Raw genomic sequence first — 18,325 nt, 5'->3', positions numbered from 1 at the left:
TATTGGTACTTAATTATAATATTTATGTGCAACAAAGTACCTATCTTTTTAGTGGATTTAGATATCTAGCTGCATCATTAAGAAAATAGGTATCTAGTTGCATCATTAAGAAAAAGTAAAGTATATAATTGCATCAAAAAGAACAAATTAGGTACCAAAAGTAATATTTACCCTTTCAATGGTGAAATCTATTGAATTCCATTATGAAACCCAAAGTCCATCATTTTTGGCCCAATGTCCAAAACTATGTCGTTTCCATCAGCATCTATCCTTCGTTATCCACAATTTCCACACCCCATATTTATCGTCATCACCAAAACATCAGCTCCCCACAGCTCGAATTACTGAACGGTTGAAGAAGGCAAAAAATGGCAGCCATGGCTGCGTTGCAAAGCTCAATGACTGGTCTTTCTCTGTCCTCAAACCCCTTCTTTGGCCAACGTCTCTCTATTCCTCTTCCTCTCTCCCGTCTTCATGTAAGTTCCCTTCTTCCTCCTCCCCCCCTCTCAATTCCATCGATTACTTTGCTCTAATTTACTCATTTTCAGTTCTTTTGAGTATTTATGGAAATGGGTGTTTCATAAATTGTAATCTTTTTGTAGCTGGGGTAAATGGAGATTAACTGTTCATGTTCTATACATTGTGCTTTGTAAGATTGATGAATGTTCTTCAGTTTAGAAATGTCATTTTGATTTGTTAGCTTCACATTGGCTATCTCGATAATGGGGATGGACGTAGAATTATATGTTATATGTGCAAATTTAGAAAATTATATTAAAAATTTAGGGGTGCCGAAATTACAAAATTTTAGGGGTACGAAATTACAAGATTTTAGAAGATGTGAAATTAGATAATTAATTGAAAATATAGAAAACATACCTAAACTAAATGGGAATTTAAAATTTTTTGGAGTGCGACCGCACCCTCCGGTTCATCCCTCGTCAAGGTCGGTAATTTACAACCTCTATAGCTTGTAACTTTGAGTTCTTGCTGGCTTTTATGTGTGATTATTTGTAATCTAGCAGATAACAAAGAGAAATGAAAATGAGAGTGTAACACCCCAATTTAAGGGTTAAAATTAAGAAATTATAAAGTATTAGATTTAATTGGTATTTTGGAAGTAATTGATGATTAAATTGTAAAATTTCAAAGTTGACAGACCATTTTATAAAGTGTAGGAAATTCAGTGACTAAACTCGTAGTTTAACCATTTTTCTTTTGGAGAGAATTATAAACTCTCTCCCGTGCAATCAGTTTTGCATATTGCATTTTCCCATTTCTCTCCCCCTTTGACCCTCCTTTGAGCTCCGATCTCCCATCGTTCGGCCACCATTTGACGAACCGAAACCACTATCATGTTCATTGTCGATCGATGAACAAAACCCCTCAAACCTCTCGTCGTGAATCAGCGTCGTTCTGTAACAACCCGGAAAAATTTAGAATAATATTAAATTGAAATTGGAGGTTAATTGTGAAAATTTGTAAATTATGAGGACTAAATTGAAAGTTTTGAAAATTTGAAGTCCATTTTAGAAGTTGAAGAAAATTCAATGACCAAGCCCTGAGTTATACCTTTGAGTGTCGATAGATTTTTCTTTTAAAGGAAATGAATTGGTTTCTACGTGAAAACACAGAAAACCAATTCAGAAATTTACTTTCCCCTACACCAGTTTCCAACCTCGATTCCGACGCCATCCGAATTCCGATTGTCGTTTTGAAACCACCGTGGTGTTCATCATCGAGCGAGAAACAAACCCTTCAAATTAATTGAAGCGAAACGCTGCAAAATGTCGGGAATTTCCAGTCAAAGTCTCGACGTTTTATTTAGCTCGATCGCAGGGAAAATCTCAAATTCATCGTCGATCGTTGCTCCGTTTACGACACCTCCTGCATCATCGTGTTCCTTGTGTCGTTTCGAGTCCGCCGGTATTAACCTTGGTCTCTGTCGACGGCGGCGCGTGAGGAGGTGGAGCAGTCAAAGTTTCGGCCAATTTAAAATCGAGCTCTCCGCCGTTCAAAAATTGGAACCGATCGTTGTAAGTATCTCGAAATCGCTCAAAATAATTTGTAGAAATTTTTCCGTGATTTTTAGAGCCCCGGAGGACATCTCACGCGCACACGCGCCGCCGCATGGAGAGTGAGCAGCTGGAAAACCGGTTTTGAACCGGTTTTGACCGGTTTGATCGGTCTGAACCGGTTTGACCCGACCCGACCGTCGACCCGACTCGACTCGACCGTTGACCATTGATTTTCTTTGACCAGAACCTTAAATGGCTTTGACCGACCCTTAAATGACCGTAAATATTTTCTAAGTATACCTATTTTGATAGTTTTCGACGTCCCGAATCCGTTTCCGAAGTCCGTTTCACCAAATTCGAACCCGAATGCCTCCAAATCGACGGTCAAAGTGGTTGACTTTGACCAAGAATTTAAATTTTCAAAAAGACATACTTTATGTTTTTCAACGTCCTGATTCCGATTCCGCAATCCGTTTGGCCAAATTCAAACCCGAAATCCTCCAAATTGATAGTCAAACCCTGAAAATGATTATATACTTAAAAATTTTAGCTTTGAACAATTAAGTAATATTTGGGGCTGATAAATTATTATTGTTTGAAGGTACAAGAGACTCTCCGGATCGTTCGACAGCTCGACCAAGCTCTTCTAAATCAATTAAACCATGTGTGCCAGTATTCACCCGTAAGACCCGTAAATTTTATGATTTTAGAGATTTATTTATGTTACCCATAAGTAATATAGTGTTATTATAAAATAGGTTCGAAAACTGTAGCAGAGCGTGGTGAAACCAACAATCAGTAAATCTACTATTTGAATCTATTATCGATGTGTGTTCCCTAATTATTACTGAACTGTTTTATTGGTTTTAATATGAGGTACACTGAGTTCTTTGGTTACTGTTTTATTGATGCACCAATTTAATGTGATGATTTATGGAATTTGTGTCACGGTGCAATTGAACTTTTGGATTGAATTACAATAGTATAGCTCTGATCAAGTTAATAAACAGAATGGGCCTAATGTGACTCTTGGGGCCCCAAGAAACATTAGGTTGGCTTCCCTTGATGTGTGCTTAGGGTAAGCTATATGGACTTGGACTTACGGGCTTAAGGATACAAGCTCTAAAGCTTATCCTTAGGTTGGCTTTCTTTTTGCTGTGTGCTTAGAGTAAGCTATATGGAAAATAGTTTTGGAAATTACTGATGGTGTAAAAGAAAAGAGTTTAAACTATGATTTTCAAAAGTTAAACTCTTTTATGAATTTATGAGATTTACTGGACTATGATTTGTTTAATGTACCTATTGTGATTTTAAGGTAATATTGGGACACACTGAGCCTAGCTCACTTTTCGAAAATGTTTTTCCCCCTTTCAGATACTGTTGGTTAGATATATCGGTTCGAGCACTTGGAGGATCAACATATCTCTTGAAGTATATCTGATTGTAACGTTTTATCTTGCTAGTTGACTTTATTTTGGTGACATGGACCTTATTTTAAAGTATCGTATTTTAGGATGATGACACTTTTGCTATTACTGTTCGGTTTATTGTGATTTTGATTTTGAAGACCTATTTTAAATTAATTTATTACTTATTGGTATTATATTTATAAGTTGGGTTTTGATGGTATAATTTATTTCATGACATTTATAATGTGATTTTACATTGATTGAATAACGGTTTCAGAAAACGTCTTTAAGAATCATAATGTGATCCACTAGACTTAGTCGAAACGCATAGGCCGGGTCTAGGGGTTTACATACATTGGTATCAGAGCTTTTGGTTTTTAAACCGCGGACTGTGTATGAGTCCACATTGAAAATACGGTTTTAGAAATATTTTACAAAACAAGTTACTAAGGCCATGTCACAAGTTATTAAGATTTTAACTGTGTTCGAGACTCCAAGTGTTTGTCTAACCCTAAGTTTTATCTCTTGTAGTAAATTCGAGATCCACCAAAAAAATGAGTGCTAGACGTGGTCGTCGAACTAGCCATGGACGAGGTCGAGTGGCTAGATTTGTAGACCCGATCGATGAGATACGAGTAGATCCCCCACCTCCGATAGGTGATCATGCTCCTACGACCCCAACGAATCTACCTCCTGCCGCTGGTATTGGCATGACTACACCGATCATAGGAGCGACCGATATTGAGTCAGAGTCTACCAGAGTTGCTTTGGATGAGAATTTTGGTAGACAATTTCTGCAGTTGATACAGGGAGCAGTCAGAACTACTGGTGTTGTATTAGAGGTTCCTATTTCGCAGACTTTGATTGCCAATGGAGTTAGAACTTTTGGGGGACAGATTGGTGGAGCTCCTACTGAAGCTGAGGATTGGCTCCAGGATACAGAGAGAGGCATGGATCAGTTGGGTTTAGACTCAACTAAGAGATATCAGGGTGCTGTGGCGATGTTAGATGGCAATGCCTAGGACTCCTTCGAAAAAAGATTCAGTTTGGGTGATTGTTGACAGACTTACAAAGTCAGCTCACTTCATTCATGTGCGGGTAAATTATACTTTGGACAAGCTGGCGAGATTGTATATTTCAGAGATTGTCCGATTACATGGTGTTCCAGTGTCTATTATTTCTGATCGAGATCCGAGATTTTGGAAGGCGCTACATACGGCTTTGGGAACAAGATTGGATTATAGTACATCCTTTAATCCACAAACTGATGGTCAATCTGAGAGAGTGATTCAGATACTGGAGGATATGTTGCGGGGTTGCGTAATCGATTTTCATGGTAGCTGGGAGAACTTTTTGCCTTTGGCTGAATTTGCTTACAATAACAGTTATCAGACCAGCATTCGTATGGCACCTTACGAAGCACTCTATGGGCGTAAATGTCGCACTCCGATCCGTTGGACTGAGTTGCGTGATAGGAAGACGTTGGGACCTGAGTTAATGCGTGAGACGGAGGACATAGTCAGATTGATCCGGTACCGTCTCAAAGAGGCATTTGATAGGCAGAAGTCTTATGCAGATCAGAGAAGGAAAGATATACAATTTGAGGTTGGTGATCATGTCTTTTTAAAAGTTTCACCCTGGAAGAAAGTATTGAGATTCGAGCGTAAGGGTAAATTGAGTCCAAGATTTATTGGACCATTTAGTATCTTGAAGAGGGTAGGACCTGTAGCATATCAGCTTGAGTTGCCTTCTGAGCTCAGTCGTATTCATGATGTCTTCCATGTATCAATGTTGAGGCGATATCATCCAGATCCAGATCACATCATTCAGGTTGAGGATGTAGAGCTGAGACCTGATTTGCCATATGAGGAGGAGCCCATTTAGATCTTAGAGAGAGATGAACGAGTTATTCGGAATAGGCGTATTCCAATGGTCAAGGTTCAGTGGAGTAATCGAGGCCCCTCAGAAGCTACTTGGGAGACATTGGAGTCAATGAAGGCTCAATTTCCTCATCTATTTTCATAAGGTAAATTTCGAGGACGAAATTTCTTGTAGAGGGGGAGAATTGTAACAACCCGGAAAAATTTAGAATAATATTAAATTGAAATTGGAGGATAATTGTGAAAATTGGTAAATTATGAGGACTAAATTGAAAGTTTTGAAAATTTGAAGTCCATTTTAGAAGTTGAAGAAAATTCAATGATCAAGCCCTGAGTTATACCTTTGAGTGTCGGCAGGTTTTTCTTTTAAAGGAAATGAATTAGTTTCTGCGTGAAAACACAGAAAACCAATTCAGAAATTTCCTTTCCCCTACACCAGTTTCCAACCTCGATTCCGACGCCGTCCGAATTTCGATCGTCGTTTTGAAACTACCGTGGTGTTCATCATCGAGCGAGGAACAAACCCTTCAAATTAATTGAAGCGAAACGCTGCCAAACGTCGGGAATTTCCAGTCAAAGTGTCGACGTTTTATTTAGCTCGATCGCTGGGAAAATCTCAAATTCATCGCCGATCGTTGCTCCGTTTACGACACCTCCTGCACCATCGTGTTCCTTATGCCGTTTCGAGTCCGCCAGTGTCAACCTTGGTCTCCGTCGACGGCGGCGCGTGAGGAAGTGAAGCAGTCAAAGTTTCGGCCAATTTAAAATTGAGCTCTCCGCCGTTCAAAAATTGGAATCGATCGTTGTAAGTATCTCGAAATCGCTCAAAATAATTTGTAGAAATTTTTCCGTGATTTTTAGAGCCCCGGAGGATGTCTCAGACGCCACACGTGCCGCCGCAGGGAGAGTGAGCATCTGGAAAACCGGTTTGACCAGTTTTGAACCGGTTTTGACCGGTCTGACCCGACCCGACCCGACCGTTGATCGTTGACTTTCTTTGACCATAACCTTAAATGGCTTTGACCGAACCTTAAACGACCGTAAATATTTTCCGAGTATACCTATTCTGATAGTTTTCGATGTCCCGAATCTGTTTCCGAAGTTCGTTTCACTAAATTCGAACCCGAAGGCCTCCAAATCGACGGTCAAAGTGGTTGACTTTGACTTTGACCAAGAATTTAAATTTTCGAAAAGACATACTTTATGTTTTTCGACGTCCTGATTCCGATTCCGCAATCCGTTTGGCCAAATTCAAACTCGAAATCTTCCAAATTGATAGTCAAATCCTGAAAATGATAATATACTTAATAATTTTAGCTTTGAACAATTAAGTAAGATTTGGGGCTGATAAATTATTATTGTTTGAAGGTACAAGAGACTCTTCGGATCGTTCGACAGCTCGACCAAGCTCTTCTAGATCAATTAAACCACGTGTGCCAATATTCACCCGTAAGATCCGTAAATTTTATGATTTTAGAGATTTATTTATGTTACCCATAAGTAATATAGTGTTATTATAAAATAGGTTCGAAAACTGTAGCAGAGCGTGGTGAAACTAGCAATCAGTAGATCTACTATTTGAACCTATTATCGAGGTGTGTTCCCTAATTATTACTGAACTGTTTTATTGGTTTTAATATGAGGTACACTGAGTTCTTTGGTTACTGTTTTATTGATGCACAAATTTAATGTGATGATTTATGGAATTTGTGTCACGGTGCAATTAAACTTTTGGATTGAATTACAATAGTATAGCTCTGATCAAGTTAATAAACAGAATGGGCCTAATGTGACTCTTGGGGCCCAAGATACATTAGGTTGGCTTCCCTTGCTGTGTGCTTAGGGTAAACTATATGGACTTGGACTTACGGGCTTAAGGATACAAGCTCTAAAGCTTATCCTTAGGTTGGCTTTCTTTTTGCTGTGTGCTTAGAGTAAGCTATATGGAAAATAATTTTGGAAATTACTGATGGTGTACAAGAAAAGAGTTTAAACTATGATTTTTAAAAGTTAAATTCTTTTATGAATTTATGAGATTTACTGGACTATGATTTGTTTAATGTACCTATTGTGATTTTAAGGTAATATTGGGACACACTGAGCCTAGCTCACATTTTGAAAATGTTTTTCCCCTTTCAGATACTGTTGGTTAGATATATCGGTTCGAGCACTTGGAGGATCAACATATCTCTTGAAGTATATCTGATTGTAACGTTTTATCTTGCTAGTTGACTTTATTTTGGTGACATAGACCTTATTTTAAAGTATCGTATTTTAGGATGATGACACTTTTGCTATTACTGTTCGGTTTATTGTGATTTTGATTTTGAAGACCTGTTTTAAATTAATTTATTACTTATTGGTATTATATTTACAAGTTGGGTTTTGATGGTATAATTTATTTCATGACATTTATAATGTGATTTTACATTGATTGAATAACGGTTTCAGAAAATGTCTTTAAGAATCATAATGTGGTCCACTAGACTTAGTCGAAACGCATAGGCCGGGTCTAGGGGGTTACACGTTCGTCGTTAATTTTAATCGGAAGTATCATCGGCTTTAACTCAATTTTCGTTAGTTTTCCGTCGATTCATGTCGATCCGGCCACCCGTTTTCGACACCTCTCATACCATCGTGTTCCTTGCATCGTTCCGAGTCCACTGGTGTCTTCCGTGTCTCCGTCGTCGTCGGCGCGTAGAGGGGTGAGAAAGTCAAAGTTTCCAATGTTTCGGAATCGAGCTCTCCGCTATTTAAAAAAGGGTGGCAGGATCGACGTGAATCGACAGAAAACCAACGCAAATTGAGTTAAAACCGACGATACTTCCTATTGAAATTAACGACGAACGACGTCGATTCACGAAGGTTTGAGGGGTTTTGTTCATCGATCGACAACGAACACGATGATGGTTTCGGTTCGTCAAACGGTGGCCGGACGGTGGAGAGATCGAAGCTCAAAGGAGGGTCAACAGGGGAGGGAAATGAGAAAATGCAATCTGCAAAACTGATTGCATGGGAGAGAGTTTATAATTATCTCCAAAAGAAAAATTGTTAAACTATGAGTTTAGTAACTGAATTTCCTGTACTTTATAAAATGTTCTGCCTACTTTGAAATTTTACAATTTAATCCTCAATTTCTTCTAAAATACCAATTAAATCTAATACTTTATAATTTTTTAATTTTAACCCCTAAATTAGGGTGTTACAGAGAGTGTGCTTTGTTTATTTTACAGTCGGTACATATGGTAACACTGAATTCTTCTTTGCATTAAGAAATTTCGAACATATGTTGAAATTTTGAGCTCTTTGGCCCTAACATTATTCTTAAACTAGAGTTCGACTCTGCATTTCGTCCATAATGAGATTACTGGGGATTCCTTTGGTAATAATTCACTGTTTTTATTCCGTGCAGATCAAGCCAAGAGAGAATCCATGTCTCATTGTAGTGAAGGTCGGTACTCTGCTTCCGTTTTTTTTTGTGCAATTATTTTCGTATTTTAACCGAAATTTCCATACGAAGAGGAAAAAGCATGAACCATAGAAACACTAGAGCGGAACACTTGCTGATGCTGTTGTCCTTTGATCATGTATCGTAGAATTTATGTGGCAATAACACATCCAAATTAAACTGTTTCGTGGTGGAATTTTCGGAGGGAAGATGTTCGGTCTTTCACCGATAGAAAAAAGGGATATCCTTGTTTTGTTATGTATAACATGTTTAGTTTTTCATGGAATTTACTATTTCTTCCCCCCCCCCCTGCATCTCACAGCTTAAACGATGGGAACGGAAGGAATGTAAACCGAACAGCCTTCCGGTTTTGCATAAAATGCATGTTAAGGTCGGAGATACAATTAAAGTGATTTCAGGCCGTGATAAGGGCAAGATTGGAGAGATAAGCAAGATCTTCAAGCATAACAGCACCATCGTGGTGAAAGATATCAACCTGAAGACTAAGCATATGAAGAGCAGAGAAGAGGGTCAACCGGGACAGATAATCAAGGTCATTTATACTAATTCCGGTTTTTTATACTAAGGACATCCTTTTCATCCGTCCCTATACGTTTCTGATGCTTGAATTGTGTGGCATTACATATCGAAGCACCGATCCACAGCTCAAACGTGATGCTGTATTCGAAAGAGAAAGAAGTGACCAGCCGGGTGGGTCATAAAGTGTTGGATGACGGGAAAAAAGTCCGGTACCTCGTAAAGACAGGAGAAAACATTGACAGTGACGAAAACTGGAAGAAACTGCCAAAGAGAAAACTGAAGTAGCTGCTGCTGCTCCTGCAGCTGATTCTCCTGCTGTCTCTTAGAACCTAAAATGTCATAATTTTGAAAACTATTGTGGCTCCTGGAAATCTAGATTCTTTTATCTGTAGTCTTCCATGTTTATGCTTCAATTACTTTGACATATATTGAAAGATTGCCAATTCATTTTTGCTAACAGCAAATATTTCTGTTGATCATGGATATGTACAAGAATTTACGCTAAAATAACAACAATTCTTCTACTATCAAGATCCACTTGGCTTGTGCTGTGAACTCGATTTAAATCAACTTAAACAATAATAGAACCAATAATTGGGTCGTTATCATAATTTCAACTTTAAGAAAACCATAACTTAATGGAATGACATGAAATTAGATAAAAAGTTGTAAATTCAATCCATCTTTTTCCTATAAATATAAGTTATTTTGGAAACCAGTTCTTCCATTATAGGAAAAGAAAAGTGCAATGAACCCTTTTCCCCCACCACAACCTTTTAGGTTAATAAACAGTGAAAGCTCACATGCATTTACATTTTCAAGTCAAGAAACTGATTATTTGCACATGCATTTACATTTTCAAGTCAAGAAACTGATTATTTGCCCGTGAACATTTAAATAAAAAATATTAAACAATTGTTTAAAATTTTGCATCAATCAAGAAATATTTAAATATGTAATGACTAAACGATGCTTCGTTATTTTCTATAAAGGTTCCATAATTATGACAATTTAATATAATTAATACATGGTGAGTTGTTAGATTAACTCTTAATTATTCTTTTAATAGTAAGTCAAAAAAATATTTATTAATGACATATACGGTTTGAGTGGGGGGAGGCCTTAGCTTTTGATTGGACGAGAGTATTAAGAAGATGGAGGGTGAACTTAGTGCTCCGGCGGAGGAGAAGACGGCAGTGGCGCCATCTCCGACGTATTGTGTCACCGGGGCCACCGGTTACATCGGTTCATGGTTGGTGAAGCTTCTTCTTGAAAGAGGTTATAAGGTTCATGCCACAGTGAGAAATCCAGGTTTGATCTCATTTGTTTAATATTATTTACGTGTAATTTAAGTGTTTGTTAAGAATTAGATAGAAGGTTATATCTTATATTAATATCGAGATGGGATTAAATTATTTAAAAAACATTAGAGTTAAAAAAAAAGGGAAAATATACTAGACATGCATGCATATCTAGAAAAACATCATGATGCAGTCGAGTCGGATCGAATTCAAGGTACAAGAAGCTCAAGTTCAATTTGGAATTCGAGGCTCGAAGTTTGAATCGCGCTTGATCGAGTTTTGTTTTAAATCTCAAGCTTTCAAGCTTGATTCGAGAAAAAAAATTCAAGTATTAGGACACTTGATTGCTCTTGAACTTGTTTGATTAGGCTTGATTAAGATTGTTTATCTGGTGAATAATAAGTGTGGTTCCAATGTTTCATCTTGAGTTCGAATCTAAATTCTTGATACTAACTAAAAATGAAAGTGCACTATTATACTTTCGAGTTATTCGTGTCAAGTATCATGACCGAGCTGAATATGATCGAATAAATCGGAACCCGACATGTGTTTGTTGAATCAGTTGAATGGTTTTCAGTAAAAACTAAAATGAAGCCTAATGAAATTTCAGAAAATGCTGTGCATCTATTATCATTGTGGAATGGGGATGACCAACTGAGATTATTCAAAGCTGATTTGCTTGAAGAAGGGAGCTTTGATGAGGCTGTCAATGGCTGCAATGGTGTATTTCATGTGGCAGCTTCAATGGAATTCGAGGTCAATTCGAGGGAGAATATTGGTAAATTCTGTATTTTTTATCTTCAAACCATTTTCGTTCAGATTTCGACAGTTCATCAATCTAACAGAGCATTTGAATTTTCCAAGAATCATATGTTAGATCAAATATCATTGAGCCTGCAATCAAAGGCACTGAAAACCTCCTCAAATCTTGCTTGAAATCCGACACTGTGAAAAGGGTTGTTTTCACATCATCCATAAGCACTATCACTGCTAATGACAGCAATGGAGATCGGAGATCTGTTGTTGATGAATCTTGCCAAACTACATTTGAACATGTCTTGAATGCAAAAGCAAGTGGATGGGTATAAAGCTTTCTGCCTCATCTTTTTGTTCTTCCTACAATGAAATTGTGATATGTTTGTGTGTGTGTGTATGTATGCATGTATGGATATATATATATATATATATATATTGCCGGTTTTCAACAGGTTTATGTCCTCTCCAAGCTTTTGACTGAAGAAGCAGCATTCAAGTTTGCAAATGAGAATGGTATTGATCTTGTTTCGGTGATAACCACAACCGTAGCCGGTCCTTTCCTCACGACGACTGTTCCCTCTAGCATCCAAGTGCTCTTGTCACCAGTCACAGGTTATCAGCAACAAATTCCAATTCGTTTTCGAATTATGACATCATTAGAGAGATGTCTACATTTTGGTTTTGGTTTTATTTCCGCAGGTGATCCCAAGTACTCCTCGATACTGTCGGCTGTAAACGCTAGAATGGGGTCGGTTGCTTTAGTTCACATCGAAGATATATGCAGGGCACACATATTTCTGATGGAGCAAGCCAGAGCAGAAGGTAAATACATGTGCTGCTTCCGTAGCTGTCGGATGTCTGAACTGATTAATCGCCTAGCTCGAGAGAATCTAAGCTCAAATATTCAGAGGTAAGGTTGTCAATCAATGGTTTTAGAAAAGATGAAATTTAGTAATCCGATATGTTCCCACTTTGGTTTTCCTACGGTTCCAGGTTGGAGGCCGAGGAGGAAAGTTCAAAACTTCCCGAGATTTCTTCGAAGAAGTTAAGAGATTTAGGCTTCACTTACAAGCATGATATAGAAGACATAATCCATCAAGCGATCACTGCCTGTGTAGATTTTGGATTTCTGCCCCGTACCAGAAGGTGATACATTGTGTCCCTACTCTCCTAGCAGTTAATAATGCATGCAACTACCCAGACCGAGTTTACCAAGACATAAGCACGTCATGCGGCATTAACGGATCGAACGGCGTCAATCTTGGCGACAAACGTGCTCTATGTTCTTACACCATACTTAGACTAACTGATGAAGGTTGAGCAGACTAAAACACTTCATGCTGACTGACTCATTTGCCTTCATGAAATGGGGCCACATAAATGAACAATTGGCTTGTGAATTGTTGAAGAAGTACACATAATCTACATCTTTAATGCAAAAGTTACTTCTTCAACTAACTCAACAAACCTTTCCTTTAATGGTCCAATGTTGGTTATATAGATTGCTATATCCCACTTCGCTTGATTTGGGACCATTTTTAGGACAACTTCAATTTTCTTACCAACCCTATTTTGGTTGACAATGGTAGTTTCAAGGGGCATTATGAACTCACAAAAGTTCTGCAATTTTAATGAGTTAGAGAAATCCATGCCATTGCAGTCAACATTAGAATAAGGCACCTATGAACACAAGGATATGGCCTTCCAAAGATCCTCGAATTCTTAACTCAGAAAATTTTAAGTATACCCTATGTTGAATATGTACCCGCATTCGATATTTATAACCGAGTTCGAGTTTCGAAAAGATTGGTTCAACTGAGAATGGCTCAGGAAGTTGCTGAATAGTCTAAATCAGTTTTTGGAATTGGAGGAAAATAAAGATCTTTCATTTGAGTTCATCTGCTTCCAAACTACCCCCAATCCAAATATTTAAGACACAATTGAAAGGAAGTCAATCCAGAATTTATGTTCTGTTCAGACAGGTGAAATGAGAGGGGGCTTGCATTCATTTATGACATGCATGTGCCAGAGAGCTTTTAAAAGCTCCTTCTGTTTAACCAGTGAAATTCATTGTTTGAAATTCAAGAGAGCAGAACAAATAAGGGTTGTTTATTTTGTACAAGATTTAAGATAAAAAAAAGAACAAGACAGAATTACAGATGTCTATGCTGATGTTTTTCAAGGTTTTTGTCTTGTTGGAAAGGGATTAAACAATGTTTTGAACCTTACCCTCTCCAGCCAGGACCACGTGCACTCATGCTTTTGTATTAGCTAGTGGACAACATCAAAATTCATTATTATTATTATTTCATTGTTTTTCTTATCAGACAACACATAAACATGCTTGGAAGACTCCCATGTTCTTAAATCACTAATCAATAATTAAACTTGTTCTCTAAGCATTATTAAATACATAATCATGCAACTGGTTTGATCAAGCATGATTTTTCTCAAATATTTTATCTTCATTCAAATCCTGAATTTGTCTGTATGTATGTGAATATCTTCATCAACAATCACAGTTCTTGAAGAAGAAAGAAGACATGAATCTGAGATGCACAAACCAGACATATTTAACAAGAATGATAATTCTTTCAAAAAAAAAAAAAAAAGAGGGATTCACATGAACATTAGAGTGGCAAATTCTAAGTGAAAAGCATTTGAAATTTGTTTTCTTCAAGGTTTGCAGATTACCACAAAACAAGGAAGGAGAGCTCTAGGATTGAGCAGGTAAAGTTCTTCGATGTTCGAATACAGACCGACTTTTCCGGCCAGTGAATCGAATCCGGTTTGGCCTGCCATTTCTTGTATGTTCTCCAAAGGTCTATGGACTCTACCAGCTATGACTCTGCAAACTATCAATGCTTTCCTTATAGATGGATCATCATCTTCAACAACTTGAACGGATTCATAAGCTCTTCCACTCGTGGAAGTCGTGAACACACCGAGTCCTTCCTTGAGTTCCTTCTTCGTCGAGAATCCGTTTCGAATAATCCGACAAACCCAACATCTTTCCGATATGCAGAGACTCGACGAGCCATTTAGGCCAAGAGAACATGCCACGGTGGTGCCATAGAACCGCAACAGCTCGTTTCCATCGGCAATGCACCGAGGATGTTTCTTGGGGAGCTTGCTTGCTTTAACCTTCACCATCTCCCTGTATTCCTCGAACCGAGCCAGGGTTTTTTGCATGTTGTGGACTTTCAGGACCCTTTGGATCCGACCGCAATGGTTCTCAGACTTCAACCAACTCGTTCGACATATGATTTCGACAATCTTTCTCGATGAGTCACCTTCCACAAGCTCAGTAACTGCCAAAAGATGCAGAATGTTCAACACAATGAAAAGGGTATCTAGGAAATATGTTAAAAAGTGAACCTGTAAAGAAAAAAGCTTGGATTGTTCATTTTAAAAAGGGGGAAAAAGACTAAATTTTTGTGGTGAGAGGAAGATAAGAAATCAATGGAGGACAATACCAGCATGCTTAGAGAGATGATGTGTTTCAGCAGCTTCCCATTTGGTAAATTGTTCTCCACATTTGTGACAAGTGATTGTAGAACATCCATTGGAATCAGTCTCGAGTTGAACTCTATTGCTTGAATGGCCAGAACTTTTCTTTTCTGATAGAAGGAGAGGTGATTTCCTTGTAGGAGTAGCAGAAGAATTCCTATTGAAATAATGCATTGTCGGGTGACCACCAGGCCCCGGTGTTCCAGGCCTTAAGGTTCCAACAAAAGTCGAGCCACCACCGCCGCCGGCGCCGCCACCATTGGTGACACCATCTTGGAACCCTCCAAAGCCAGTGATTTTAAGCTCACACCTCGAGTTACTGAGAATGACTTCGTGGGTTATGGGGTTGAGGAACTCACTGCTACCAATGGATCTCGGACTGCAAGTCGGTGGCTTCTCTAAATGTCTCTTGCTTCCATGGATGACATCCTTGAGATTTGCTATGGACCTTGAACAACCAGACCTGCCTGCTTTCCTCGTCGATATTGTACTCAACTGCTTCCTGGTTTTCGGGTCATGAACATCTGATAGCTCTGATTTACATTGCAGAGATCTCTTCAAAGAAAACCAAACTGTTGCCATCTTTCTTCTTCTTCTTCTCCAACAATTTCAAAACAAAAAATGGATTCAATTACTCTACACCACTAGTTTCGCCATGGAATCTGGTGTTTCAAGCTTTGCATTTTACTCTCTTTCCCAGCAATTTGCTTTCCATTCTTGGAACCATATGAACTCAGCAGCTCCTGTAGAAGAAAACATCATCGAAAAAGAACTGCAGCACAACACCTGGATTTTCTTTTAAAAGGATTAATAGAAGAAGATAAACTGAAATCAATCTAAGAACTTAAATGTAAGCATCTTGCTGCTGTACGGCAGTTTCTTACATGAAAGCTCAGCTCATCACTACTCATCATCCCATGAAAATATGTTTTTCAGCCTTTTCTGATTAAATGGCTGTCCATGTAATAATAGGAAAAATAAAAGAAGAGCCACAGGTCACTAGGCCAATTTTAAAATAAAAATTTAAAAATATAATCATACCTTTAATTATTGAATTGATTTGGTTCATAATTATATTTACTATTTCTAAAATATATAAATCTTATCCAATTTATTCTTATGGTGAAAACTATATTTATTATAATTATTACTTTTGCATGGTAAGTTTATAAATGGAATAGCAATTTATAAGTGGAAAGATGAAATGTAAACTAGGAGAATATTTTCTCAAGTAATTGAAGACAATGACAAATGACCCTAAAATTAATTAGGGTAAATTATAAATTTCATCACTAAAATTTACTCTCTCTCCTATTTTTCTCACTGAACTTTAAAATTTTCCAATTTCATCACTGCACTTAATATATTCGGTTTTTTGTCACTCCGCCATTAAATAGTTAACGGTGTTAAAACGACGTCATTTTATAAAACACATTTTTTATCAAAATGACGTCGTTTTTCATATATATAAAAAATAAAAGCCATTTATAACCCCGTTAGTGAGAAAACGATTGAGTGACAAAAAAATCCAATGTATTAAGTTCAATGAAGAAATTGAAATTTTTTTAAAGTACAGTGACTGAAATAGGAGATAGAGTAAAGTTCAATTATCAAATTTGTAATTTAACCAATTAATTAAGACCTAATTTGTAAGTAATCCCTCTAATGATTCATCACCTTTTCAAATTAGTCCCTGTAATCCGTTAACATTAGACCATTGGCAAAATTTTGTCCATGTACATGGACTACATTTCAAAACATGATGGAAATACAATGACCCATTCGCAAATTAGACCATCAATTAAAAGTAGCTTTAATAATTGCCGTGGATTGCTTTTTGACGAACATACTAGTAAAATATCAAAAGTGTAATGAAATTTTATTCATATAAATAAAATTAAAAGTCTTTTAATTGAATAGCTAAATTCATTATTGTAATAAGTTTTTTTAATATTTTTTATTAATATAAAATGTTAGAAGGTAGTATATATTTATAATTTTCTTAGTTAATTGAGATATATATATATATATATATATATATATATATATATATATATATATATATCGTACAAACAAGTAGTGGTGGAACTTGGTGATATACTTTGAGGGGGCCAACTTAAATTTTTAAAATTTTTGAAGATACCAATTTACACTTTTTTTAAAAAAGAATTGGAGTATAATTAAGAGTTTTAAAATTTTGATAGTCTTAATGAGAATTTTTAAAACTTATGATTAAGATTTAATTAAAAATATTAAAAAAATCAATATAGATTTCTAAAAAAAAGTTGGGGACCAAATTAAATATTTAAAAAATTTAAGGCATAAATTTTAATTTTTCAAATTTTGAGGGGATCATGACCCCACTAGCCTTCATTATCTTCCGCTATCCATACTACTTACAATCTCCAAGAAAAATAATATTTTCTTTAACAACTAAAATCACGTAATGAATTCAAATTTTTATAAAATTTGAATTTGTAAAGTTAATATATGCATAGAGAGAGTAAGTGACATAATTCAAGGAGTGAGAAGGATCATGTTTCCATAAAGGAATATGGTTTAATAAATATTTAAATTTTTAAATTTAAATATTTTAAAATTCTCTTATTTTTAATTTTAATATTTTTTTATTTCATGTGTGATCTTAACTGTCTATGTTATGTTGTTGAGAGACCATGAAAAACAGTACATTTTCATTTTAATCTTCATCCTAGAATTGTGGATTAAGGAGAAACTATGATGAAGCTCCCATCTAGGAAAAGCCAAATTGGAGTATTTAGGGAAGAGAGATAACTCATAATTAGCTTTGGAGTGACAATGGAACACTAATCTCAATGCAACTTTTCAAAACACACAAACCAATGATAACAATGAAGGTTGAAAAAAAGGCAACAACATTAGATTTTGATTTATTCTTATTTTTGTCACTCGAGTGGTGAATCATAAATAGAAGAGTGACACAATAACCAAGTGTGATAATGTGGAGTGCTTTTTATTAATATGAAATATGTGTCACATTGACGATGCAATTACCATTATCTAATGTATTCTCTGACTTCGTCAGATATCGATGAACTCAACTCATTGTCTCCTAACATTCTATCAGTTTAGATGTTACCTAAATCACTTTTAAACTCAGCCCGAAACTCAAAACTCATAAAATCACAAACCACTTTAATCTATAATATCCACCATTCAATCAAAGTGGAATCAAGATATACACATCACTTACTCTTTATCCATCTCTTTCATCGTTGAGATTTGGAAGAAGATGTTCCATCAATGTGAAATCAAAGGAAATTAGAAACCAGGGGCTTTTCAAAAAATTGAAGAAAAATTAGGGTTCATTTCTTAACATTTTTTTTAAAATTGTCTAATTATAACATTGTTAAGTATTTAGTGATTGAATTACCAAAATAAAAGTAAATCAAAATTATAGTGAGTAAATTGAAATTTGTTAAAC

At 36.5% G+C, this 18,325-nt stretch overlaps 3 protein-coding genes across 4 annotated transcripts; 2 read left to right on the top strand and 1 right to left on the bottom strand.

Annotated features, from left to right (window-relative positions):
• The first annotated feature begins 328 nt into the window (after nucleotides 1–328).
• On the top strand, nucleotides 329–9,746 carry LOC120159046 (50S ribosomal protein L24, chloroplastic-like). The gene is made up of 4 exons (XM_039169722.1): nucleotides 329–476; nucleotides 8,720–8,758; nucleotides 9,078–9,308; nucleotides 9,401–9,746. Exons 1-4 carry the CDS (start codon nucleotides 369–371, stop codon nucleotides 9,578–9,580), a joined length of 558 nt encoding a protein of 185 aa, XP_039025653.1. The 5' UTR covers nucleotides 329–368; the 3' UTR covers nucleotides 9,581–9,746.
• A 508-nt stretch (nucleotides 9,747–10,254) lies between these two features.
• LOC120159045 (putative anthocyanidin reductase) lies at nucleotides 10,255–16,563 on the top strand. Of its 2 annotated transcripts, XM_039169721.1 has the most exons (7): nucleotides 10,255–10,606; nucleotides 11,207–11,374; nucleotides 11,461–11,678; nucleotides 11,805–11,964; nucleotides 12,052–12,262; nucleotides 12,346–12,528; nucleotides 16,553–16,563. In XM_039169721.1, the coding sequence occupies exons 1-6, from the start codon at nucleotides 10,450–10,452 to the stop codon at nucleotides 12,500–12,502; spliced, it is 1,071 nt and encodes a 356-aa protein (XP_039025652.1). In that variant the 5' UTR covers nucleotides 10,255–10,449; the 3' UTR covers nucleotides 12,503–12,528; nucleotides 16,553–16,563. The 2 variants fall into 2 exon arrangements, with proteins under 2 accessions (XP_039025652.1, XP_039025651.1); XM_039169720.1 differs by lacking the exon at nucleotides 16,553–16,563 and having other exon boundaries at nucleotides 12,346–12,729.
• On the bottom strand, nucleotides 13,952–15,841 carry LOC120159044. The gene is made up of 2 exons (XM_039169718.1): nucleotides 14,829–15,841; nucleotides 13,952–14,663 (listed from the first exon to the last, which is right to left on the bottom strand). The coding sequence occupies exons 1-2, from the start codon at nucleotides 15,442–15,444 to the stop codon at nucleotides 14,029–14,031; spliced, it is 1,251 nt and encodes a 416-aa protein (XP_039025649.1). The 5' UTR covers nucleotides 15,445–15,841; the 3' UTR covers nucleotides 13,952–14,028.
• Nucleotides 16,564–18,325: the final 1,762 nt, after the last annotated feature.

This window comes from Hibiscus syriacus, unplaced genomic scaffold (genome assembly GCF_006381635.1).
Source record: "Hibiscus syriacus cultivar Baekdansim isolate YM2019G1 unplaced genomic scaffold, ASM638163v2 tig00111342_pilon, whole genome shotgun sequence".
Lineage (NCBI taxonomy): Eukaryota > Viridiplantae > Streptophyta > Magnoliopsida > Malvales > Malvaceae > Hibiscus > Hibiscus syriacus.
The sequence above is the reverse complement of the archived record's forward strand: the minus strand, read 5'-3'. Positions and strand labels throughout refer to the sequence as shown.

What these genes read in the sequence shown, in the direction of transcription:
- LOC120159044 (XM_039169718.1), bottom strand. Translation starts at nt 15,444, where the DNA reads ATGGCAACAGTTTGGTTTTCTTTGAAGAGATCTCTGCAATGTAAATCA. An exon ending in TCATCTCTCTAAGCATGCTG is followed by an intron (nt 14,664 to 14,828) that starts GTATTGTCCTCC and finishes ATCTTTTGGCAG; the next exon opens with TTACTGAGCTTGTGGAAGGT.
- LOC120159045 (XM_039169721.1), top strand. Translation starts at nt 10,450, where the DNA reads ATGGAGGGTGAACTTAGTGCTCCGGCGGAGGAGAAGACGGCAGTGGCG. An exon ending in TGCCACAGTGAGAAATCCAG is followed by an intron (nt 10,607 to 11,206) that starts GTTTGATCTCAT and finishes ATGAAATTTCAG; the next exon opens with AAAATGCTGTGCATCTATTA. An exon ending in CAATTCGAGGGAGAATATTG is followed by an intron (nt 11,375 to 11,460) that starts GTAAATTCTGTA and finishes GAATTTTCCAAG; the next exon opens with AATCATATGTTAGATCAAAT.
- LOC120159046 (XM_039169722.1), top strand. Translation starts at nt 369, where the DNA reads ATGGCAGCCATGGCTGCGTTGCAAAGCTCAATGACTGGTCTTTCTCTG. An exon ending in TTCCTCTCTCCCGTCTTCAT is followed by an intron (nt 477 to 8,719) that starts GTAAGTTCCCTT and finishes TATTCCGTGCAG; the next exon opens with ATCAAGCCAAGAGAGAATCC. An exon ending in AACCGGGACAGATAATCAAG is followed by an intron (nt 9,309 to 9,400) that starts GTCATTTATACT and finishes GTGGCATTACAT; the next exon opens with ATCGAAGCACCGATCCACAG.